The sequence below is a fragment of the Sciurus carolinensis genome, chromosome 7, assembly GCF_902686445.1.
Source record: "Sciurus carolinensis chromosome 7, mSciCar1.2, whole genome shotgun sequence".
Taxonomy (NCBI): domain Eukaryota; kingdom Metazoa; phylum Chordata; class Mammalia; order Rodentia; family Sciuridae; genus Sciurus; species Sciurus carolinensis.
Window position 1 is genome coordinate 103129578 of NC_062219.1, and position 26707 is coordinate 103156284.

At 39.7% G+C, this 26707-nt stretch overlaps 1 protein-coding gene across 1 annotated transcript; it reads left to right on the forward strand.

Moving 5' to 3' along the window:
- Window positions 1-13217: 13217 nt before the first annotated feature.
- LOC124989538 (glutathione S-transferase A1) lies at window positions 13218-26482 on the forward strand. Its single transcript, XM_047559371.1, has 7 exons — window positions 13218-13357; window positions 17466-17571; window positions 20705-20756; window positions 21589-21721; window positions 23604-23745; window positions 24687-24818; window positions 26092-26482. The coding sequence occupies exons 2-7, from the start codon at window positions 17485-17487 to the stop codon at window positions 26212-26214; spliced, it is 669 nt and encodes a 222-aa protein (XP_047415327.1). The 5' UTR covers window positions 13218-13357; window positions 17466-17484; the 3' UTR covers window positions 26215-26482.
- Window positions 26483-26707: the final 225 nt, after the last annotated feature.

A 26707-nucleotide genomic window follows, 5' to 3' on the forward strand; every position in this document is an offset into this window, starting at 1 on the left:
CCAGACTGTCAGGATTGTATGTGGCGTTGATTCACATCTTATTTTGATGTCTGGGTGATGGCTTTAGGTCCTTCCATGATTCTGTCATGGGTTTGCCCTTGACTGGGTGTTCCTGCCATAGCCACTCTGGTAATGATACTTCCAGAAAGGAACCACATGGAGGAGACAGGAGACACTTCTCCAATGAATGGGGATGTCATTACTAGGAGATGGGGGAAAGAGAGACTGTGTGGACAGAACCAGAAAGGTCTACTCTCTCCTCAGTTTACAGATAAGAAAAGTGAGGCTCAGCATTCCTCCCTGAAAAGCCAACTCCTACTGTGTGTGTTGACAGAGGAATTACATCCTGGTTTTTAAGGATGGGAAAAATTAGACACAGAGAGTGGAGACAAAGATACCAAGTTAATGAGTAACAGAACCAGAACCTGGATCCAGAAATCAGGACCCATGGTCTTTTAAATATATTTGGCAGTAACCTGATATTTAATGGGAAATTGAAGATATCCAGAAGATAGGTCTTTTCCATTTGCTAAGGGGTAGAGAATTTGGACATGATGTTCTTAGCAGAAGTTCTTAGCAGAAATGTTGATGTTTTAAGTTTATTTATTAATCCTTCCCCCACCAGCTCATTTCCATTCAATGTCTATTGGAGCCTTCGAAAAACCTTGCAAGGAATGGGACTTTTTTCCTTTTAAATTATATGAGACTGGTTGTGTGGTGCTTTTGTTGTTGTTGTTGTGTGTATGTGTGTGCATTTGCATAAACCTTTTTAACAGAGTGAAACAGACATATAGCAAAGAGCATACATACATCTTAAATTTATAGCTCAGAGTTGTTTTAACAAACGTCACATTTTTATTTTTAAACAGTATCATCAAGGTATACTTTACATATTTTTACAAAATGTTTAGGGTGGCCGGAACCTGGGGGTGGAATGGCCAACTACCCTCAGCACTGGGCAACAAGACCCCTGGGAAGGGGATTCCTGGGAGATCGGCATGTAGCTCATTAAGAGTTAGAGAACTTAGATACGGGTTGTAGATTTTATGTCTGGAAGCTTATGGTACTAAGCATTTAACAAACAAATGAGTGAAAGGGAAACATTGTTTAGATTATTATTAGTATCTTCTTCATATCAGAGGTTGCTAAGGATGAATTCTCGGTGTTCTGAAGGGTTATGGGCATCCAGTTAGATGTGATAACCTTCCTCATATGAAAACTAACACTGAGACTCAACTTCTACTCTTGCCTCAAGCCTGAAAAACAAAATACACTGAACAGCAGGGGGAACTGACAAAGTTTTGCTCTTTGTTCAAGGCCATTCTGGTTACTAGGAATTTTAGACTATACAGTTGTATAGTATACAACCTCATAAACCTTGAGCAGATCACTTCCCAGGACGGAGAAGAGGTCCTGGATTTCACTGATCCGTGAGAAGCAACTGGAATGGTGTGTGAGCCCCTCCAAACAGATACATATTCCTCCATGGGGACAGGAGCTCAGAAAGACAAGGAAACTTTGCAAGAAGGGGAATTAGCTTCTTATACCCCAGAAAGCACCCATTATGGGGGTGACACAAGATGACCAAGTAGACAAAATGATCTGGTCAATCAATGTCGGACAGCCCATCAACCCGCCACCCAGCCCAGTGGCGGCACGTTGCCTTCAGGAACTGAGAGACTATGATAACAACAAGGGAAACTACACATGGGCCCCACACCACGGTTTCTACTTACCAAGACCAGTCTAATGTACCAGCCAGAGAAACCCAAGGTGAGTCCCCTATAGTATTATCCCTCAAGAACACCAATCAGACACTCAGCAAGTTGATTTATCTGTCATGGAATTGAATCTATTTCCGGCACATAACTACTTTCTCATCACAGGGCCTCAACCAGCACCTGTATCTGAGTCCCTTATGACCAACCTAGAATTTGTGCATCCCTTCAGAACAAAAGACAAGTTCACTGGACCTCTCATAAGCCATACCATCCAAAAGTTGCTGACCCAAGAGAATAATAAAGTGACCTTTAGAAGGGGCAGCTATATGTCAGCTTGCACCATGATATTCTATGAAGAGGAGACTTCACCTTCCAGGACACAGTATTCACCCTAAATTTATGGTTATAAGACAATGAAGCACAGTGGGACACTGGTCCCTGCCTTTACCATCAGAGACCCATATGTCCCCACAGTGATAGCCTGTGTGTCTGGAGGTTTTGACTCTTAAAGGAGACTTAAAGCTTCCCTTAGAAGGATTATTATCAGTCCTATTAAGTGTCCAGCTACTTAGATTTTGTCCAGTTACTTAGGCCTCTTTTTGTTAAAAAGAGTAGTAGAGAACAAAAGAATCAGCATAATAAAGAGTAATTGAACTTACTTATCAGGAGGAAAGAGCATTTATTTTTCATAACTGGGACAGGAAACAGTAACTTTTATACCTAGGAGATCCACAGAAGCATTTCTTACTACTTTTGATAAAGATTCTTTGCTTAGCCAAACTTTAATCTGTTTCAGGAAACTTTTTCTAGACCCATCTTGGCATTTCCTAATAAAATCAAGTTTTAACAAAGAATCCTCCAAACTCAGTTTGGCAAGAATCCCTCTCCATTAATATCTGGTCATCCTGTATTCTCTTCTGGTCCCTTACCCACCATCATCTCCAAGTTGTCTGTCTAATCAGTCTGTCCTGTCTTCAGCAAGAATCTTGTTAGGTCAATGTAGCCAGAATTCCCACTTTAGACTGATGTTCCCTCTTGGTAATTTTTTCCATCCACTGACCCCTACCCTGACCTTAGCCATAAATTCCTATTTGCCCCTATGGTATTGTGAGTTGAGCACCATCTCTCCCCCAGTTTGCAAAATCCCTGTACCTATCATGATAGTCCAGAATAAAGTCAGCCTTCGCATACTTTAAGAATAAATAAAATAAGATGTTTAGTGGTTTTTAGTAAGCATTTACAGATGTGCAACCATCATCTCACTCCAGGGGTGAGCAGCCCCCCACCCCTTCACCACTACAAGTTTCCTCATTCCAACTGATTGCTGTGCCCAGCCCAGCACTTGGCTATCACTGGCTGCCTTCTGTCACAGTCTGATGACTGCTCCAAAATAGCTCTGGCTCAAACCCACTATACCTGAGTAATCCCGACTCACCTTGTTGTGGTTTTCTCTTCCTGTAGGAAGTCCAGTAGAATGTTCCTCCCCAGGGAGAGCTGTTCTAAGCCTGTGGCTCCATCTCTCACCAGAGAATGAGACAAAACATCACAGATACCAACAGTTGTCTAGGTCGTGGGGAGATTTCTGAAGTCCTTCATCAGTCAAGGGCTTTGAGATGTAATCTCCAGAAAATAGGATTTCATGTTAAAGTAAGTGATAATCCAATTTGCAGCTTCATATGGCAGTGTGCGAAGAGTCTAAGGGGCAGGAATTTGCAGACCATTCTAGCACTTGAATGGGAAAATTCTGGGCTCCTGGCACAGAGTTTCCCAACCTATGTGTCCCAGATGGGTTCCAGGAGGACAGGATACTGATTATCAAAGCTTTTTAGATAACTGGAGAAGACTCCTGGTTTCCCCCCAGGGCTTACAACTATTGCCAATTCTTCTTTCTACCTGTTTCTGAAGTGTTGGGAAATTGCTCCGGGAAGGCCAGTGATGGGCACTGAGTTTATGGTTTCTTGAGATAAGCCAATTCTCATCATCACCCCACTTCCTGAGTTCAGAGTCTGTGCTCACCACAGCCTCTTGTAGATTTTCCTTCCACTTTGAGTGTGTTGGCCAGTCCCAAGGTACATTCTGAATCTCCTGATAATTGTTCTTTTTTGTAAAACAACATACATCTCTGGTTTATGTGTTTCTCTCTCTCTCTCTCTCTCTCTCTCTCTCTCTCTCTCTCTCGTGTGTGTGTGTGTGTGTGTGTGTGTGTGAGATGGAAGTAAAATTTATTTTAACCATTTTTGAATATGCAGTTCAGGGGCATTAGGAATATTTATATTACTGTGCAAACACAACCATGATCCTTTTCCAGCACTTTTTCATCATCCCAAACTGAAACTCTGTACTCATTAAACAACAACTCCCCATTCTTCCTCCCCCAGTCCCTGAAGACCACCATTCTACTTCCTGTTTCTTCAAATTTGCCTAATCTAGATACCTCATATAAGCAGACTCATACAATACTTTTCCTTTGTGTCTGGCTTACTTTACCATAGTGCTTTTAAGATTCACCCATGTTGTAGCAAGTCAGACTTTATTTTGGTTTTAAGTCTGTCTTCTGTGTTTGTGTTCACATAAGTTTCCTCTTGTGTTCCTTGGAGAGGCACTTTACCCTTCATGTTTCAGGACCTGAAGGGACTCATCATGATGCATGACCTCGGGCTCCGTGACCTCACAAGATACTGCCATCTTTGTCTGAGAAGCCAACCACAACCCTCCTCCCCTCCACAATTAGTTCTCAGATTTATATAACCTCTCTGTTCAATTTCTGCTTTATAACTCACATCTGATTGTGGTAAAGGGTTTTGTCCCTTCTAGAAGGGAAGGAATTTCAGCTATCAGGAAATACGTATGGCTATTTCATACTGAAATTGCACCACATGAAATTGGTTTAAATAAAGGTCATGAGAGCAAAATAATAGTTGTTGGGCACTGTCAATGGACCAGGCTCTTGTCCAGGTATTCAACATCCATTATATGATTTAATCCTTTCAGCAACCCTCTAAGAGACATATGATCATTTAAGTTTGTACAAGTAAGAAATTGAGGCCCTGAGAAACTGAGGTACCTAGGTTCCCAGAAATGAGACCAGGACCAGGGCAAGAAGCCAGGTCTACTCATGTCAGGCCTTGGCCACCTTCCTCTGCCAGACTCAACAGCAAATATTTATAAAACATGAGATGTTAGAAAGATCTAGTTGCTGGCTGACTGATAACATTTCATCTTGTTTCCCAGTGTGTCCTGTGATAACATGAGGAATTCAGGACTGCAGGGACCCTCTGCTTGGCCCGGCCTCTGGGTGAGAGCATTCTACCAACCCAGGTTCACCAGGCTAGCAGCCCAGAAAGGGGCCGGGGACAGTTTGCCGTGCTGGAAGTAGTAGTAGATAATTGCAAGAATTCTCAGGCAGTGGATTTGTGTGGCTTCCTTTTTCCTCACAGCATCCTTCAGGACCTGCCTGTTGGGCTTGGATTAGTCCAGACTTCTAACCATCTGAGACAGTAGCCATTCCAGGGAGTTTGTGGGCCACCGACGTACTGCTTTCATTGATACCTTCTATTTTCACTCTTCAGTACTCTTAAATTCTCTTTCCATCCCCTCTTCTGTAGTGAATGAAATAATGGCCCAATAGCTACTATTTTTGAGTATGTGCTCTATACATAGATTTGTGCTGTAACTTATACCTTACTTAAACTTCACAGCCACCATATAAAGTCCCAGTTCTAGGAAAAGAAGTTAAGGAACTTTCCACACTCATAGAGCTAGTAAATGCTTTTTTTTTTTTTTTTTTTTTTGGGTGGTGAATAAACTCAATTTTTTCCAGTTATAAAAAATCATAAAACTATAAGTTATCAGTAAAAGTCAATATTTTTCAAAAGATAAATCTCTACAAATATCAGAGTAACTTCATTCCACATGGGATTGTAAAACCATTCTATGCAGATTTTTTAAAAAAATTTTATTGGTTCCTTTTAGTTACACATGACATTAGAATTCATTTTGATATAATTGTACATGCATAGAATTTATCTTATTCTAGTTAGGACTCTATTCTTATGGATGTACATGATGGTGGGATTTGATATGGTGTATTCATATAAGTACATAGGAAAATGATTTTGGATTCATTCCACTGTCTTTCCTTTTCTCATTCCCCTCCCTTCCTTTCATTACCATTTGTCTAATCTACGGAATGTCTGTTCTTTCCCTCTGCCCCTTTATTGTGGGTTAGCTTCCATATATCAACAAAAATGTTTAACCTTTGTTTTTTGGGAGACTGGTCTATTTCACTTAGAATGATAGTCTCCAGTTCCATCCATTTACTTGCAAATGTCATAAAGTCATTCTTCTTTAAGGCTGAGTAATACTCCATTGTGTATATATACCACAATTTCTTTTTTTTTAAATTTTATTTATTTATTTTTAAATTTTTATTTGTTTTAATCTAGTTATACATGACAGCAGAATGTATTTTGATTCATTGTACATGAATGGAGCACAACTATTCATTTCCATTAGTGTGATCATACAAGTACCTAGTTTAATGATGTCAATCTCATTCCACCATCTTTCCCACCTCTGCCCTCTTCCCTCCCCTCAGTCCCCTTTCCCCAATCTAAAGTTCCTTCATTTATTCCAACCCCCACCATTATGGATCAGATCCACACACAGAGAACACATAGCACAATTTCTTTATCCATTTGTTTGTTGAAGGGCATCTAGTTTGGTCCCATAGCTTAGCTATTGTATATTGAGCTGCTGTAAACATTGATGTGCTTGTGTCACTGTAGTATGCTGATTTAAAATATTTTGGATACAAACTGAGGAGTGGGATAGTTGGGTCAAATGGTGGTTCCATTTCTAGCTTTTTGAGGAATCTCCATACTGCTTTTCATAGTAGTTGCCCCAGTTTGCAGTCCCACCAACAACGTATGAGTGTATACTTTCCCCTACATCCTTGCCAATATTATTGATACTTGTATTCTTGTTAATTGCCATTCTGACTGGAGTGAGATGAAATCTCAGTGTAGTTTTAATTTGCATTACTCTAAATGTTAGAGATGTTGAACATTTTTTCATATATTGGTTGACCATTCATATTTCGTCTTCTGTGAAGTACCTGTTCGGTTCTTTGCCTGTTTATTAATTGGGTTATTTGGATTTTTTGGTGTTAAGTTTTTTGAGTTCTTTTTGTTCTCTGGAGATTAATGTTTTATCTGAGGTGCAAGGGCAAAGATTTTCTTCTATTCTTCAGGCTGTCTCTTCATGTTCTTGATTGTTTCTTTTGCTCTGAAGAAGCTTTTTAGTTTGATGCCAGCCCATTTGTTGATTCTTGATTTTACTTCTTGTACTTTAGGAGCTTTGTTAAGGAAGTCAGTTCCTGAGCCAATATGTTGGAGTGTTGGGTCTACATTTTCTAGTAGGTGCAGGTTCTCTGGTCTAATGTCTAGGTCTTTAATCCACTTTGAGTTGAGTTTTGGGCAGGGTGAGAGATAGAGGTTCAGTTTCATTCCACTACATTTAGATTTCCAGTTTTCCCAGCACCATTTGTTGAAGCTGCTATCTCTTCTCCAATGCATGTTTTTGGTGCCTTTATCAAGTATGAGGTAATTGTATTTTGTGGGTTTATCTCTGTGTCTTCTATTCTGTTCTGTTGGTCTTCATGTCTGTTTTTGTGCCAATACCTTGCTGTTTTTGTTACTATAGTTCTGTAGTATAAATTAAGGTCTGGTATTGTGATGCCTGCTGCTTCACTTCTCTTGCCAAGAATTGCTTTGCTATTCTGAGTCTCTTATATTTTCCAGATAAATTGCCTGACTGCTTTTTCTATTTCTACGAAGACCATCATTGAAATTTTGGTGGGAACTGCCCTGAATCTGTATAGCCCTTTTGTTAGAACGGTCATTTTGACAACATCAATTCTGCCTGTCTAAGAGCATGAGAGATCTTTCCATCTTCTAAGGTCTTCTTTAATTTCTTTTTTTAGTGTTCTGTAGTTTTCATTGTAGAGGTTTCTCACCTCTTTTGTTAGATCAATTCCCACTTTTTTTTTTTTTTAGGTGTTTGTGAATGGAATAGTTTTCCTAATTTCTCTTTCAGCTGATTCATTGTTGAAGTATAGGAATACGACTGATTTAGGGGTGTTAATTTTGTATCCTGCTATTTTCCTGAATTCATGTATTAGTTCTAGAAGTTTTCTGGTGGAGTTTTTGGGTATTGTAAATATAGGATCATGTGGTTGGCAAACAGATATTTTGAGCTCTTCTTTTTCTATTAATATCCCTTTAATTTCTTTCTTTTGCCTAATTAGGGCAAGTAAATTGTTGACAGGAGATTTGAGCACAGGTCTGGCCTGGCCTTGCTGTGCCCCTTACAAACACAATAGCAGTGTTACAAACACAATAGCAGAGGAAGGTGAAGGGGGCAGAAGGACCTGCATTATGATTAAATTATGCATAACAAATGGAGTGGAAAGGGGAGTGTGGAGAACTCTCAAGTTCTGCTTTAAGCTGCATCACCTATTCATAGGGCTGTAACAGATAGGCAGAAGTAGCTGCTATTTCCCACTGTCCTATAAGCCCCCATATTCCCTGTACAACTGCAGAAGAATCCAGTAATCTTGTTAATTCGATCATTTTTCTTTTTAGGTCTTTGTGATCAAATCTAAAACGATAGTTACACTTATTATTCCCAGAAGGAATCATAGAGAGCAGCTTTATGTAGAGGGAGAGCACCCTGCCAAGTGAGAAACAACAGACAGAAGGATCACAGGACTGGAAGAGATGCCAGCGTTAGAATAACGTGGCTTTCCAATGACACTTCCACTTTAGGGAAGGGCCAGCCCCCGTCTCTTCTAGGGAATGGGATTGCAAAGGCTTTTCACCATTTAAGATAGTTTCATCCCTAAAGCAAAGGGGAACAGTAAAACACCATGTACCGAAGGCTTCCTTTTACTTCCCAAAAACCTAGCCAGTTAAGGGAACAATGAGAACAAGCCTGGACAGAAGGTCCAGATACATATTATCTTGAAGAACACTGACTCATGCACACTGGGAACTAGGGAAAGTCTGTGTTATCTCTAGAAAGTTACTTTCTTACCTGTCTGCTGGGAGAACTGCTCCTTGGAATGCTGGTCAGACTAGCAAACTAAGCCCACTAATGCTGACCTTGTCACGGCTGCTGCAGCCTAGCATATAAAACCCCTATGAGTCAAGATGGGCTCAGAGCTGAGGGCACTGTGGAAAGGGTCGGTGTCACCCATGCAGTCTGCTGCCATTGGCCAAGACACCATCAGGCAGAGGAGGTGCTGCTTGGCAAAGTACCCTGGGGGGCAGAGGGGCTTCATCCTGTCACCACTAAATTCCTCTTGAAGTAGTCAGAGATCTCTTGTAAGTTTCCACCAGAAAACCACGTCTCCAATGCTTTCTCTGAGCACTTCCTTTGTTCTGGCCACAATCTACCCCACTGCCATGGCACAACTGGGTTGTGGATGAGACCAAAATTATGTCCTCCCTGAACAATTTCTAAAATTTCAATCTTCTGTTTAATTAGGGCATCCACTTTGAGAAAAGAGAGAGAGAGAGAGAGAGAGAGAGAGAGACTCTCAAAAGGTTTAGCTTACCCATAGGTAGTAAAGGTAGACATTCATCTCCGAGTGAGATGAGTTCAAACGTTTTTAACAAGCTGAGGCTGCTCTCTGAACCGAGTGTCAAGATGGATGTGTGCACGTACACACATGAACCACATGATAGATTTAGGTGTGATGTCTGGCACCTAGTGGACCTTCAAGAGCACTCGGTTTTCTTCTTTCTCAAACCTAGAAAGGAAGAACAGAGATTTTTGTGGGTGATCTTGAAGATAACATCTGTTTCTGAGTTGGTTAAATGGGGTGTCGGAGGCCTTGAAATTGGGAAGAGAGACGTGTTCAATAGAAGCCTCACGGTTGGTCCTGGGCAGGAAGGCCTCGCTCCTCTGGAATGCCTCACAGACACTTGGGGTTTGCTCCTTATAGCCCTCCCTGATCTTGTCCTGCCTTTGAGACCTGCTCACTGTCATTTAAAAGAATTATGCTTTGAAAAGTGGAATTGTGGGAAAAGAGTCTTTTTCCTGTGGAGAAGAAAAGGCAGAGTGAGATCCTCCCCATCCTTAAACACAAATGTCTGTAAGAGAAGAAATGCTCTGCTGCCCCGTGGTCAGTCCAACTACTCTGGAAATTAAGAAACATTTCTGCTAAGCAAAAACACACTCCCAGGTCAACAGCTCTGGCCAAACCGTACCTGTGTTTTTTGCCAAAAGTATATAATTGAGACCCACAGCTGGACTGTCACAGCAGCAGCAGATGACAAGACATTCTGCAGGCTGTGGCTTCTGAGCTGATACTTGTGACCCTTCGGTTGTTGTCCACCAGCACCTCTGTCCCTGACCCCAGGAGTGGGCGGCTTCATCTGAAGCACACACTCTGGTGTTGCACCGGCAGATTCAGCTTCCATGGCTTACAACCATAATTCACAGTGCAGCCCTGGACCACACCATGGGCTGCACCTGGGAACTTACTAGAAATGTCGTATCAGGACCCAATCTATCCCTACTGATCAGAACCTGCATTTTAACAAGACATCCAAGTTATCTGTGTGTCCCTTCAAGTTTGCAACAGTGTTTGTATTATGCTTCAGGTGAACTCGGCTCCTGGAGTAGAATGCCACCATCTCTAAATGTGTAAACATTCTGCCACCTTCCATTCCCACTTGCCATTGTCTCTATGGGAGGCCTCCCCCATCTCTGCCCACTTTGGTTTGAGATCCTCACTTGCTTCCAGAGGTGGTGTTTTTATTCATAGTCTCAAGTGCTAGATCATCATTTGCTTCTTCCACTTTGAGCAAGAGGTGTGTGAAGAAAGCATGGACTTTAGCCACATGATAACCTCGGATCTGGCTGTCAATAGCAGGGTGACTAAGCAAGTCCTTATCTTTCTCAGGTTCTGACATCTTATTTGTAAAATAAAAACATTAGCTCTCTTGACATAACATAGATAGTACCTGGCACATGTTTTATCTGCTTGCTCAACTTTGCTGGATGTCCCTTGATAACTAGGTCCTTGGACACCCTGGCAGGCAAAACACTGCTGTCCTTGGGCCCATACCCTCCTTTTATAGTGGTGCCAGAGAATTGGACATAGACAACACTCATGATGCAAAATGGTGACTTTTTTAGATAGTGTCACACATTTTTAATGTTATAGTGGAACGGTATGGTCATGTCTAGAAAAAAAAAGTACTTATATTTTGAAGGAGCATATATTTTAGTAAAATGTACCTCCAACAATACAAAAATACATATGTGCAATGATATTCATTAAAGCATTATTCGTAAGTCCTAAACATTGGAAAAATCCTAAATGCCTCCACACAGGTAAGTGATGGCATAAAATACGATGCATACAAACAATGAGATGTTTTGAAGGTATGAAATAAATAAAGAAATAAATAAGAAAGTTCTTTGTGATCTAAGATGGAGGTGAGTTCTGTGACCTGTCATTAAGTGAATATAACAAAGCATAAAGTGCAAAAATATATCTGTGGCGTGCTGGTCTCCATGTAGGAAAGAGAAGGAACATCGAAACCCTTCTAAGCAATGAGTTGCACACAGGGCCCAGCTCCTGGTTGGGAACACCTTCTCCAGTAAAAAGAAATGAGAAATTTTTGAGAAATGACTGAGTTCAGGACTGGGGCAAAAGAAATAAAGATAAGCCTGGAACATTTTTGCTACAAAAAGTATCTGAAGAAGCTCACCAAAAGAGAAAGCTTGTCATAAAGGATCCAGAAGCCAAGATGAAGGAGCTCCTGAAGGTCAAATCTGGAATGCTTTGAGCAACATCCTATAACATATTTGGTTATACAAATAACTGAGCAAAGGAGAAGGGATAGGGCTCTGCTTTATAGAAGAATCCCAGGTATTAATAATAGAATAAATGAGAAAAATAAAAATCGTTAGATAAACATTCTAGTAATATCTGCAGTAGGCAAGATCCATAATGAATGCTATAGCTAGTGGGTAAAAGCTTATTCAGAAGCAGAATATTTGTCTAGTAACAAAGTATCTCCCACACGATATTTATTAATTCCAAAGGGATAGATAGTAAGTACACTGGGTCAACCCTGGAAGACATGCTTTTAATCAAGGGTTCATGGTTAACCTTGTCATGAACGAGAAATTATGTATGGAAAATGATGTCTAGAAAGCAAGCACTGAGAAGGTAATGGCATATGATATTTTGTAAAAAAATTTATTATCTCAACCAAACCGTGTGGAAACATCAGGCAGATGTAAATTGAGCCACAGCCCACAAAGTAACTGACTATTTCTCTTCAAAAATGCCAAGATGATAAAGGACAAAGTTAGCCTGTCACAGAGGTGGCTAAGTAGATATGACAACTAAATATAGTGTGGGGTATGAGGTGGCATCCTTGACTAGCAAAAAGATCTCCGTTGAAAAACGGTGAAATCCAAGCAAGTCTGCAGTTTAATAAATAAATAGCATTACCTAGTGTTGAATTCCTGATTTTGATCATTGTACTATGGTATTGTAAGATGTTTATATTAAAGACCCCAGGAGTTAAAGGGGTATTTTCAAACTCTGTACCAGTTTTGTAATTTTTTCATCATCTAAATAATTTCAAAAAATTAAAAGATACATCTTACATTATTTGTTGATGAAATCTGGGATTTTCTTTAAATTTGGTTGAAAATCATTGAAGCAAAGTGAGGGGTACATCTAAGTCTATCATCCTGCTCTAGCTACATTTATACAAGTTACTTTTGTAAATTTATAAAATTTACTTTTGTGAATTTTCTTTACAAAAGTTAGTAATATTCATTAAGCTCCCTCTCTGTGCTAGGCACTGTGGTCAGCCATGATTGGCAGTCATGTCCTCAGGAGCTCACAGTTGACAGGGGAAAGCAGATATTAAATATAGCATGTCCAAAGAGTAATGTGACAGAAGAGGCACAGAACCCCTCAGAGCAGGGGAGAGGAGTGTTCCTAGCAGAGACAACAGTGTACACAAAGGCTCGGGTAATAGGGGCAAGAGTGCAGGCAATAAGATAAGGATCTGCCAATGACCCTGACCAGGAAGCCAGGGTCTTCCCATCTGGGCTAAGACAAGGCAGCCAGATTCCTTGGGTCTATGGAATTATGCAACAGTATTCACAGTTTAGCTTTTACAATGTGGGTTGCTCCCTCCCACTCCTATCAAGTCCCTTTCCTGATAGCACTCTCTTATGATGAGTTCTTTCTTCCCCCATGTTTTTTTTTTTTTTTAATCTTCCATAAACCTTATTGTCTATTTAATGAAAACTTTTGAAAACAGTGTCCTAAGAAAACTGATCCCCAGTGACCATGACCTTCTGGGACAGACTTGAAATCCCTTGTTAAATATTCACTGATAATCCTAAAAGGTAAAATTTGTCATTTTCTTTCTAAACTAGCATAAAACTCTGGAAAGTCATGGGAGTGGCTGTTCCCCACTTGGATCCCACCCCTGTTCAGAGGGCAAGAGTTGTTAGCATATTAAAGCTGCTAACACATCCACTCAGAGCTGGCCTTGAGAAGCTCAGCAGCCAGGCTACGGAACTTGAATTAGGTTAGTACTGCCTTTTAAAATCTTTGTAAATGTTCTCATGCTTGCTTCACTAGGAAAACATTTTTAAATGTGGTACTTTGCGTGAGCATTTTATGTTCTTGTATTGCTTTCCTTGTATGCTCAGGGAGGAAGTCACGAGTTGTCTATTAGTTTTTAAGGAAAAATAATACCCAAGAATTTAGAAGAAGAAGGCAGAGAATTTGATGGTATGAGAAAAGTACAAATAGTGTCATTATTAGTGATTTGAAAATGCAGGCATGCAGGTGTGTAGGAGCTAACATGAAAGTTGTGTTATCCATTTAAAGAATGTGCTAGTGTGATTCATACAGGAGTTGATAACACAATTACAATGGATTTTAATTTGGTAGGGTCACCAATTTGGAAGTTCCACTTGAGCAATGAAAAGAACATGTATCTGGATGGTTGTGTGCTTCTGGAAGCAGAATATCCAGTTTGGAAACCTGTAATCAGTGCCTGTCAATCAGAATCTAAGTTACACTTCCCTAATTGACTTCACATGCTTGTTGTTCATATATTGCTTTGTAACTGGGCACCAAGTAGCAAGCTCTTCTTCCTTCATCACCATCTCCTCATCCTTCTCCTCTTCCTTCTTCCTCTCCTTCTCTTTGTTTTCCTCCTTCCTCCTCTTCCTCTCCTTCAATGCTATTGAGACCCAAGAATGGGCAGAGCTTAAATTCTCAAAATCACATGTGAATCTAAATGTACCCAACTGTGGGGGCTGTACGGCAAGTGGACCTGGATTTATTTCTTAGTTGAACTGAAGAACCATGCCCTTCTTTTGAACTGTCCTGTACCCAGTTCAAAAGAGAATCTGTAATTACCTTTTATTTGCCAAGTTAAATGTGCCCCTCGGCTAGGCTGACAAAGAACTGATTCTACTTGTTTCTAGGAAACTTCCATTGCTTTAATTATTCTGTTTAAACAGCAGTTTTTATAACCGATTTGGTTATTTTATTACTATGATCCTAGCTCATTATCTTTTTGCTCTATACTAAGTGTATTCTTAAATAATGAATCCTTTAAGGGAAATGCTATAAAGCTGTATAATAGCTACAGATTTTGGACTGAACTTTGCACAACGTACTGTGCTAAAAGACTGTGACTACTTCTCTGCTTCCTGGGTTCACATTTTAGTGTGTGTGCAGGGAAGGAAGAAAATGGTAACCTTTGTAGGCTGGGAAAATTCAACAGTAAGATATAGCAGAAGGAAACTACTCCGAATATCAGAAGAACTAGGTTAAAATCCAGCCATTGTCTTAAGTAGTTAATCAGAAAATCACACACTCTCTCTACGGTTCAAAGTATTCATTAACAATTTGGAGGAAGGGCTAGCTGACTTCTCAGATCCCATCCAGATCTACAATTGGAAATTCTTGAAGGCAGAGCCTGATCTATCTGTGGAGCTTTAATTAGTTTTCATGAGGCACATACAGTTACCAAGTAACAAGTGAGAGGCTATAATGCCCTCAAATAATTGTCAACATAAAAAGAATAAAACCAATGTCTTATGTAGGAAAGCTTCAGAATCTCAGACCTTGTGAAAAGTCACACCAGTGTTGGGACCTGTGCAGGGCAAACCAGAATTCATGGAGGAAAAAAACCCCAAAATGAAAAACAAAAAAACCCTATATCTTCTGTAGGTGAGGAGATTAAAATGCAACAGAGAGGAGGCACTTTATAGTATTGCTAATAGCAACTTTTTAGATACCCATGAGGAACAACCCTAATCTAAGGGTAGGAAGGCAGACGTGCCAGGAGCAAGAAAACTGCTAAGTCTGGATAATGCCAACCTGGCAGGTAGGAGCCCACCTGGGCAGAAAGGGCAGGTACCTCATTCTCAGTCTGGCAACCGTCTACCCTGGCTCTGACTTGCTGGAATGATGAGTCTTAGGTAGAATTCTCAGGAACCCATAAAGGACAGCCACACATTCTGCGGTGCACATTCTGCTGTGTCAGGTTTCTTCAACCTGTGGTCCTGACTCTATTGGGCAGGGACTAAAGTAGACTGGTTCCCTCCAGCCATTATCATTGCTTGATCTGTGGAAATTGTTCTGTTAATGTTAGTTAGGAAGTTTGAATGAAATTTTTAAAAAAGAGCAATATATTTACATGTAAAGCAGAAAGAAGGCATTAAAAAAAAAGAAGAAGAAAAAGAAAGATTAAATAAAGGTTAAAGTTTCCTCTGGCACATTTAAATTATTTTGATACAGAAAAATTGAGTTTCACACAGATTTTTTAAAATATAACTACTGTGCAAAGAGAAATACAAATGTGCTAAATATTGAACAACCATAACTTGCAAAACACATTTTAAAGTGTTTTCTGACCAGAGATCTAGCAATTGAAAATAGGTCTGAAATTGTCTCTGGTTAAGGCCAGGCAATTGAATCCTTCCTTTTTAATGAACCTTATGCTTTTGTATTTGAAGCCCTGATAAAACTTGCTTAACCCCATTGCTGAACTTGCTTGGCCACTGTGTGACCTGCTCTTTTTGACTCCCTTCTCTGAGCTATTCTCCCAAACAACTTGGGATACAGCAGTGACTCTCAGTCAGGAGTGATTCTGCAGCCCCAGAGGACATTTGACAAATTCTAGAGATGTTTTGGGTTGTTATGATTGGATGGTAAAGGGAGGTACTATGCTGTTGGATGCTGCTTAGTAAATAAACTCCAATGCACAGGACAGCTTCCCACAACAAAGAATTATCCAACCTAAAAGGTCAACAGTGCAGAAAAACCAGGAATAGGTGACAAACGTCTTCATACTAGTCCCAGCCAAGTGTAATTCTTACATGTGGCACCAACCCAGAGCACAGTCACATATGCATACTCATAATTGGAAATAAAATAAAATAAATAAAATATTGACCTTTGCTATATATGACACACTCTGATATTTTCTATGATAATGAAACTTTAAAATACTGTCTGAAAAACTATGGTATTGATTTTACAGCCCACTAATAAGTCTTAATCCAAAGTTTGCAAAATGCTGATCTAGAGAAGTTCCAAAGTTTGGGGACAAATAAAAGTGTACTTGATAAATAAAAGTACATATATATACACATACATGCATATATGTATTTTGCATATACACATATATATGCATATGTATGTGTGTGTGTGTGTGTGTGTGTGTGTATATATGTGTATATATATATATATATATATATATTTGGGGTTTTTTTTGGTACTGGGGATTTGGGGATTGAACCCAGAGGCACTTTACCACTGAGCCACATCCCCAGTCATTTTTATTTCTTATTTTGAGGCAGAGTCTCACTAAGTTGCTGAGGCTGGCCTCAAACTTGCAATCCTCCTTCCTCAGCTTCTCAGGTCGCTGGGATTACGGATGTGCACCATCATGCCTGACATAAAAGTGTATTTGAATGGCAGGTTTGTCATATCATATAACGTATATAGATATAAATATCCTCTTCTGCAAACTTAGAATAATGAAGGCTCTATATCAAATAATTTTATGAAGATTAAATGAACATAAAAGAAAGAAATTGCCTGTTATATGGTAGATATAAAATTCCTCACAATATAAAGTTAATACCCCTTCCTTGGATTATAAAATACCATTCAATAGTGGAAAAATAGAATTTTAGTATAAAAAAGAAATAAGCACTTTTCCTGTGGGGAGAATTTAGGTATGGGCCACAGTCAGGGAAGACTAAGCCTCATTTAATGCTTTTGAATAAATGCAGCATAGGAGTCAAAGAGCTGGAGATCGACTTTGCTCCTGCCCGCTTCTTTCTGTCAGCCACTACGTCCTCTGTCGTCTGGTTTTCCAGGCCTCCTTCCAAGCTGCCAGGTCCTTCACCAGTGTAGGATCCAGCCTGTTCTGTTTACATCCACACAATGAGGGCAAATAGCAATATGAGACTGGTTTGGTGAGATTTTAGGATGGTGGTCCCTGATGGGTGAGAATGTGGGCCAAGGAAAATCTTCCGGGTCCTCCTGCAACCTTTCAATGAAGAAGGCAGACACTCTCTCTGTACTGTTGAATTATGAGCCATAAATTAAAGCTCATCTTTCTTTTGTGTACTCACTTATTCACTCATTCATTCATTCATATTTAGTGAAACAAGAGACTATAATATGGCAGGAAAGCCAGTGCTTCACTACTTCAATGGCCGGGGCAGAATGGAGTCCATCCGGTGGCTCTTGGCGGCAGCTGGAGTGGAGGTAGGTTCTAAGTTAGGATATCTTCTGTTGGATCTGAAACTGACGATAACATACTTTTCTAAGCTAGGAGACTTCTATACTAGATAACCTGTGAATAGTTGTGCCTTAAATAAAAAATATTCCCAGTTATTATGAAAGAAATAAATTGACTTGACCAAATGAAAATCACATCTGCCTGGCAAAAGGCCACCTAAACAATTAAATTATATTTTATAAGTGTATTTTAATTATACAGAGTAATGTAAATAATGCACATTGATCATATTAAAAGATATTTTTTAAAGAAATCAGAGACATCAAATAATCATAATCTGTGAAATTTATTTGTATTTAAATGAACTTCAAAATATAGTTTATAACATGCAATAAGAAACATGAATATTGACTAGATACTAGGTGAAATGTAAAAAATGTTAATTTTTAGTGAGTTTTTTTGTGATTTTAGGTGTGATATTATTATTTTTTAAATAATTGTTAGTTTTAGAGGTACGCTGAAGTGTTTAGGATGAGATCATATGAGACCTCAGACTTGTTTGATGTTATGACCCAAGTGAGAGAGGGAGGATGGGCACAGAGAGGAAATAAGATCAGCGTGAGTTGGTAATTACTGGAAGTGGGTGACTGATGCGAAAGATGATCCTTGTGTTTTATGTATGTTTTTGTACATACCAGAAACTTACAATAAAAAGGTAAAATGTGTAAGAAACTAAATGTAATTAAATTAAAAATAAAAACCACATATGAGAGGTGGGAGGGAGTGGAGAGTAACAACCTGCCTGTTAACAATGAAATGCACTTGTTTGGTAATTATTTTGTCATGCACCTATTAAATGCCAGGTTCTCTGCTAGGTCCTAAGGACACATGGTGAACAAGGCAGACAGTGCCTGTCCTCAGGCAGCCTGTATATATCTGAGGATGCAGACAAATTGGTGACTTAAATGAAGGGAGGGAATAAACAGTTTACAGGGTTAAAAGTCCATTCCTGGGATGGAACTACTATTTGATCCAGTTATCCCACTTCTCAGCATATACCAAAAGGACTTAAAATCAGCATACCAAGGTAATGCAGCCACATCAATGTTTATAGCAGCTCAATTCACAATAGCTAAGTTATGGAACCAACCTAGGTGCTCTTCAACAGATGAATGGATATAGAAATTGTAGTATATATACACAATGGAATATTACTCAGCCTTAAGGAAGAATGAAATTATGGAATTTGCTGGTAAATGGATGAAGCTGGAAAATATCATGCTAAGGGAAATAAACCAGGCCCCCAAAACCAAAAGCTAAATGTTCTCTGATATGTGGATGCTAACACACAATAAAGTTGGGGGAGGGAAGAATAGAAGTTCATTGGATTAGACAAAGGGGAATGAAGAGAAGGGGGGATGGGAATAAGAAAGTAGAATGAATCAGACATAACTCTCCTATGTTCATATATGAATACCTTACCAGTGTACAGTCACAAGAAGAGGAAGTCATACTCTATGTATGTATAATATGTCAAGTAGACTCTACTGTCCTGTATATCTAAAAAGAACAAATAAAAAAGAAAAAGGAAAAAGGTCATTCCTTCTAGCTTTTGAATAGGAAAAGCGGGTAAGGCTCTGTGCTGAGTGCTGCCCTCTAGAGGCGTCACTAGGAAAATCACTTTTCCGTCAGACCAGAGGAACCCAGCAACTGCCTAAGGGGTTTTCTGGGGAGGAAATCATGGACACTCTCGGGATTTTGTCCCGTGAGTGGGAGCAGAAGAGGAAAGTTAAAGGATGTGGTCACATTCTGTGAAGGGAATTTTAGTGTGCTCCCTTCACCTCATATGGGATTATACACCTTCTCATTCATAAATGCATGGAGCTTTGTAGCTTGATCCTTTCTTCCTTTCATAAAGAAGCAATTGCACAAAACCTCAAAATACTGTAGTGCCATTTCAGGTGTGTATATCTTGTATCTCCTTACTCCATATCTATCTATAGATACTGGGTATCTCTATGGTACTGGGGATTGAATTCAGTAGTGCTTTAGCACTGAGCTACATCCCTAATCCTTTTTAAGAATTTTGAGACAGGGCCTCACTAAGTTGCTGAGACTGGTCTTAAAATTTCAATCCTCCTGCCTCAACCTCCTGCGTTGCTAGAGTCACAGAAGTGGGTCACCGGGCCCAGTCAGTTTATTTTCTTTCTATAAATGAATAATCTGATTTCTTCATCATCTCCTGTCAGTTTTGTGGTTCAGGGATTTGATCCAAGCCTCTGGGGAGGAGGAGCTTAGTGCAGAGGGGGAAGCAGGTGTGATGCCAATAGCCTGGGGCTTCCTCTTCTCCATTCCAGCTGACTGAGGATGGTGGGCAAGAGCTGACTGGAGACTCTTGTTCACAACTTTTGAGCTTTCTCTGCCCAAAGGCTGATCATTACAGCCCAATCCATCATCATCAGCCTCACCATCAACATCACACTTGCCCACCCCAACCCATCTGGGTTACCCACAGTCCCTTATGTTTTTACCCATGCTGTGTAAATTGATGACCCATGCATTTTGCAATCTGTATAGCCTAACCCTGTGGGATTATGGAAATCAATGCAAACATTTGCACCAGGCAAGTTATAAATCTATTTTCCAACCCTCTCATCTTTAAAAAATTCTTTTAAACTATAAAAAGGAAAGGTGTGATATAAATTACACTAGAGGTCTCATGGTGGAAGACTCTCAGATGATCGTTGGCCCATGGCATGCCCCATAATGGAGATAACAGAAGGTCATGTACTGATATCACTGGAGATTAAAGGTTTTCCTGAGATTCTAAAATTTCATAACTAGAAGAATTTACCAGTCTCTATCCTCCAGTGATATCCATCATAAATCATGATATCACTCATAAACCATGGACATAGGTGGGGTCAGGTTGGGTGTAAATTACAAGAATGAGCAGTTTGTCTTGTGACCCATGCCCTCTGCCTTGATAGATCTAATCTGAAGTTCCAAGTGGTCATGATCAGACTCCTCTGTGTATACTGCCAAACTCAGAAATTTTAACCTCTCCATATTAAATGCTGGAAAGGAACTATTTAAGATTTAAAGGCTATGAGGCTATGAGGTGAACAATAAGAACATATTTCCTTTTTCTGTTTCCAGTTTGAAGAGAAGTTTATAGAATCTCCAGATGATTTGGATAAGTTAAAAAATGGTAAGACCAACTATCTCAATGTTCCTGATGAAGGTATCCAGCATGAGGTTGAAATACCAGGCAATGGCATGGTGTTGGTAGGATGGTAGAGTGGTAGAGTCAGGGTAAAATGTAAGTAAGGGACTCTTTGAACAGATCTGCAACTCTCTCAGGGCTAAAAAGGTCTGGGCCTCTCTGGGTATTGCTAAGAAACCATTCCCAGGCCTGTGAGTACCGTCTTCTTACTTTCTCATGCTTTCTACACCAGAATGAGCTGTCATCAGCTCAGGATCCTACTCTGTCCTCCCACCAAAGCACACACAGGGACATGCATTATATGGCAGGAGGAGAAATAGATGGGGCAATTACCTAGAGTTTTTTCATTTATGACTAGTCACAAGTTAGTATCTCAGCAAAACAGCAGACTTGAAAGAGCAAAGAAAGGGACCTCAGCATAGAAAACTTAAGAACCTACTTGAAATATCTTGAACGCCACAAAATTTAATTTGGAAGCTCCCCACTTAAAGTGACAAGTGGCTGACAGACCTGCCACAGCCCCTCCTAACCTTAGTAAAATATTCATGATCATGAATTAAACACACACACACATACACACACAAAAGACTTAGTATGAATTTGAATGGGAACAAAAGACAAATAAAATAGGCTAAAGAGTAAAAGGATAGATGAGAAAAAGGACTATAGGAAGCTAAAAATAAAATGTTATTTTACTTGAAAGATTACCAGGCATTAATTTTTTTCCTTTTGTATCATTTCAATGAACATTTTCTCATCATGAATGAATGGGACCCACAGACATTTCATTCTCTTTTTCCTTCTCTCCTTTCACGAGATGGGAGTCTGATGTTCCAGCAGGTGCCCATGGTGGAGATCGATGGGATGAAGCTGGTGCAGTCCAGAGCCATTCTCAACTACATTGCCACCAAATACAACCTCTACGGGAAGGACATGAAGGAGAGAGTCCTGTACGGTGTATTTTCTGTTCTCACACCAAGAGATAACATGGAAAAGATTTAGGCCCTTCCTTGAGTGAATAGGAGCTTGACAGGGGGATCATGACCAGTATCAGACTGGGCTTGGGCAAATACACTGAGGTCAATGTGGCAGAGTCTTGTGGAGATGAGGGAAGAGGAATCTTGGAATATGTTCAGCGAGTGTCATTATAGCAGAGGATGATGTTCTCAGACTCAGCACAGGGACAGAGTTTTCAAACACTGATAAGCCATGAAGTCATGAGGATAGTAGAATCGTGATTCTAGGTGCTCAGTCCTTCAGAGGCTAGACTCCAGCTAACAGCTTAGGACAAAGGATATCATGTATGATGGTGTCCAGGAGGCGTCCTGGGCAGGGAAGGATCCAAATGACTGATTGCTAATTTTCAGAAATATGATAATGATGACCAGGAACCTAAGTTACCAACTTATACTATGGATGGGTCAACTTGATGGGAAGTGAGTAGAGACTGGTACCCAAGATAACAGGGTCACCTGAAGCATTTCTTGAATGTTAGCCTGATTTGGCACCATCAAAGCTGGGATTTCCTTCCTGTTGTGATGCAGCTGCTCGATGAAAAACAAAACAAAATTTTATATGAAACTATGGGATCCTCCAAAGAGCTATAGAATTATCAATGACCCAGCAATTCTAGTACTAGGTACATATCCAAAAGAAATAAAAATTTATTTTTACTAATACTCATATAAAAATGTTCAAAGCAGCATTATTAATAACTCAAAAAAAAGTGGTAACAGCCCACCTGTCTAATAATGGATAAATGGAGCAATAAAATGTGCTGTAACTATACAATGGAATAGTATTTGACCATGAGAAGAGATGAATTACTGTTGCATCTACAACATGGGTAAATTCTGAAAACATTATATAAAAGAAACCAGACACAAAAGAGGCCACATACTCTGTGATTTATTTGCGTGAAATATTCACGACATTAAAATCCATAGAGGTAGAAAATAGACTGGCAATCCTGAGGCTGCAAAGAGGGGGAAAGGGGACTGACTGCCAAAGCCCATGACTGGGAGAGAGGGAGTTGGAGTGATTGAAATGTTCTGAAATTAGAGAACGTTAATGTTTCCAGAATTCTATGAATATACTGATACACACTTAATATTATGCTTTAAAGGGGCAACAATTATGGTATGTGAATATAACATGAAAGTCATTACTTCAAAAGAATTGTAGAAAGTCCAGTTTGAAATGGCAGGAAAAAAAAGGTCTCCTAAAATATGTACTAGTTGTTGCTGAATAAAATATAGCACCAAATAAGGGGGCGTTTTAAGTGGACTCCTGGGAAATGGGAACAAGCCCAGGGTGGGAAAACAGCATGTGGAGAAAGTTGTGGAAAAATGTTCAATGAGAAATAATCGGGAGAATGTCTAACCTTGAACGTGGAATGAGCTTGGGCTATGTAACAGGATGAGAGAGGAGCAGGGGTGTGTTTGAGAGACTGAGCCAGGACTCTACCTTGCACTTAATAGAAGGTGGGACGTTAGCCATGGGAGTTATGCCATGTTTTTTGGTAGAACAATTCATAGCAGAGAAAGTAAATCCTATGTATATCATCTGCAGTTAAATGTAGGATTCTACCATGTTCTCTCTGATTAGTGACCCTGGTCAAGCCATTGATGCTTTGAAGAGTAGAACAAAAAATTTAGATATATATGATTGTTCTAAGAAATAAATATTAACACATAAGTAAAATCATAAAATAATGACTAGCATATAAAAAGCACCCACTAAACAGGAACTGTTTGGCTCTATGTTCCGACGTTTTTAAACTATAATGTCTAAGGCAGGAAACATTGACTGTTGGCTGTTTTTGTCTTTCAGGATTGATATGTATACAGAGGGTATAGCAGATTTGCTTGAAATGATCATGATTCTGCCACTATGTCCTGCAGATCAGAAAGATGCTAAGTTAGCCTTGATCAAAGACAGATCAACAAACCGTTACCTCCCTGCCTTTGAAAAAGTAAGTGAGGCTGATCAGTTTGGGGCACAATTTTCATATTGATTGAATGTTTAAATAAATATCACATATTTCTGATACATTTTATTATGCCAATTTCATATATCCAGAAAAGCTGAAATAAGTGTTTAATGAATGCACAGTTACCATGTAGATAAGAAAACATCCTATGATGTTGGCTTTGTCATATGCATTCATCTCTCTCCAACACTCTTTGTCAGTTAAACATATTATTTTTCATACATTACAAAGGAATTTTCAGGTATCAGTACTGTTCACCCCTAGAGAATTCCTCATGTCCATTATACCATAGTGTATGTTAGGAGTTAGAACTAATTTTGCAAAGGAGGTAATGAATTTAAGTTCATTCAGATCCTAGAGAGATAATAAGGAAGTGATGAGAGCAGATGAGAGGAGAAACACAAACCCTGAAATGGTCTACCCCTGGGGGAAGGGTGTTTCCATGAAGGTGGAGCCACTGCCCATAAGACATCAGAGAAAATAGAGTTGAGGGTCAGGGCTGCATCCTTTCAGAGTGTGGAGCGAATGGAAATATGGTACAGCAGATGTTAAGCCCTTGGCATGTGTGGAAGATCCAGGTAGGGGAGAGGAACATGCTCAGATTTCAGAGCTTCACCCTTGTAAGTTTTGGGGCAGACAGGAACAGGATGCAACCCTTGACACATGCAGAAGATGAGGTCCTGGTGGGAGGTATGAACGACGCAGGGATGTGGGGAGGAGAATGAAGGTCTCCTTGGCTGTAACAGGAGGGAGCAGCCTCGCTTCTCACTGTCCCTCATGAGTCAGGGGGCCTAAAGAAAAGTCTGCAGCTCCGTACCTGTCCAGGGGGTCGGAGGGGAGAGTTGAGTGGAGAAGTTCAGGGACAACCTGGGGTACCAGCTAGTTGTGTGTGTGTTCACAATCTCACCCCTTGTATTCTGCAGGTATTGAAGAGCCATGGACAAGACTACCTTGTTGGCAACAAGCTGAGCAGGGTTGACATTCACCTCACTGAACTTCTCTACTATGTGGAAGAAGTTGACTCCAGTCTTCTGGCCAACTTCCCTCTGCTGAAGGTGATCTACCTCAATTCCTTGAGAGGCAGCCCTGTTATCTTCTTTTATGAATCTATTGTTTGAACCCTTGACTTGTGAGGGTCCAACCTCCAGCCTTCTCAAGGCCTTCAACCCCTCCTTCTGGCCTTCAGAGTGAACTTCTCAACCTTGGATTTGAAGCATGAAAAGCATCTTGTTAGTTGGGTTTGGTGGTACCTACTTGTAATTTCAGCTACTCAGGAGTGTGAGGCAGGAGGATCTCAAGTTCTAGGCCAGCCTGTACAACTTATGGAGATCCTGTCTCAAAATAAAAATAAAAATAAAAATAAAAAGGAATGGGGGTGTAACTCAGTGTCCCTGGGTTCAATCTCCAGTTCCTCAAAGGAAAATTAAAAAAAAAAAAAAAAAATTTTAGTATACAAGGAAATTCAAGAGGTGGATGCTACTCAAGAAAAATATTTTACCTTTTATCTTAAAAAAAAAACAGGGTCCAGTGTGCTCTCGTGCGCTCTCTCTCTCTCTCTCTCTCTCTCTCTCTCTCCCCTCCTATTCCATGTGGTCCCTGTTCCTGATTCCCCTGGGTTCCTTTTATCGCAGGTGTGCCCTTGTCTTTGCACACTGAGTCCATCTGAGCAGGTCTCTTTGATCTGATTTCCTTCCTTTGGTTCTGATTCACATTCTTAGACACTGTGTTCTTGACTCCAATTTCCCACTACATCTAGTTTCCCATCCCTTAACAATCCCAACTTTTGTCTCTCAATGTGAAAATTGGTTGTGACTGGCCCAAGGTTAGACTTTATATTTTCTCTTCATTTCCAACTCTATTTCCCCATGTCTTCATTTCTTTGGATACTTGTCTCCATTGATATCTGACAGACATGTTGCTGTTCTTTGTACTGCACAGAAAGTGAATTTACAGGATTCAAGTCTAAGAGACTGTAAACTAAGGTTTTTAAACATTATCTTTCAGAAAATATGCTGTTGAGGGCTGGGGATATAGCTCAGTTGGTAGAGTGCTTGCCTTGCAAGCACAAGGCCCTGGGTTCAATCCCCAGTACTGAAAAAAAAAAAAAATATATATATATATATATATTAGCATATATATATATATATATATATGCTTTGAGCTGTTTCCTCTCTCTAATCTTCTTTATCACTGTGTAACTGTTTCAAATGTTGCTGATGGAGGGACTCTGTCAGTCTTTGTCTAGAAGGGGTCCAGATTCCCCAGGTTGTGCTGATAGTTGGTTTGGATTTTGAGCCCCTCCCTGAGACTATGATTTTTGTGTTGCAGGCCCTGAAAACCAAAATCAGTAACCTCCCCAACGTGAAGAAATTTCTGCAGCCTGGCAGCCAGAGGAAGCCTCCTCCTGACCCGAAAAAGATAGAAGAAATGAGGAAGACGTTCAAGTTTTAAGAAAGCTGGCACTGACCAAGGCCATACCAAATTTTTAGTTTTGCAATAATGAAGTACTTCACCTAAATATTGATCTTGGCTATTATTAAAAATATAATCTTTTCAAATTATGTACAATAATGAAATAACAAAAAAATAAAACTCCTCTGAGGAGACCTAATTTAAACTTATTCCCTTTCATTAGGATCTGATAGGAAATCAGATTTCTAATCTTCTTCTAACATATCTCTTTCTTGGAGTTAAAATCTTAATAAAAAAGAAAAATACAGATTCTGTGGATTGTTTTACTTTTCTAAGAATTGTTCTATAACATCTGTCATACAGTCTATTGGAGTCAAGTTTAGAAATTTACATTTGACATTCTCAAGTATAAACAGGAAAATGGCTATCATTTTGGGTAATAGCATAACAAATTTTTCTTCTTCTCCTGGAAAGCAATTTTATTTCTAATAATAAGATGTTTAGTTTCTAATTAGTTATTTGCCCCAGATTC

What these genes read in the sequence shown, in the direction of transcription:
- LOC124989538 (XM_047559371.1), top strand. Translation starts at nt 17,485, where the DNA reads ATGGCAGGAAAGCCAGTGCTTCACTACTTCAATGGCCGGGGCAGAATG. An exon ending in TGGCGGCAGCTGGAGTGGAG is followed by an intron (nt 17,572 to 20,704) that starts GTAGGTTCTAAG and finishes TTCTGTTTCCAG; the next exon opens with TTTGAAGAGAAGTTTATAGA. An exon ending in GACATGAAGGAGAGAGTCCT is followed by an intron (nt 21,722 to 23,603) that starts GTACGGTGTATT and finishes TTTGTCTTTCAG; the next exon opens with GATTGATATGTATACAGAGG.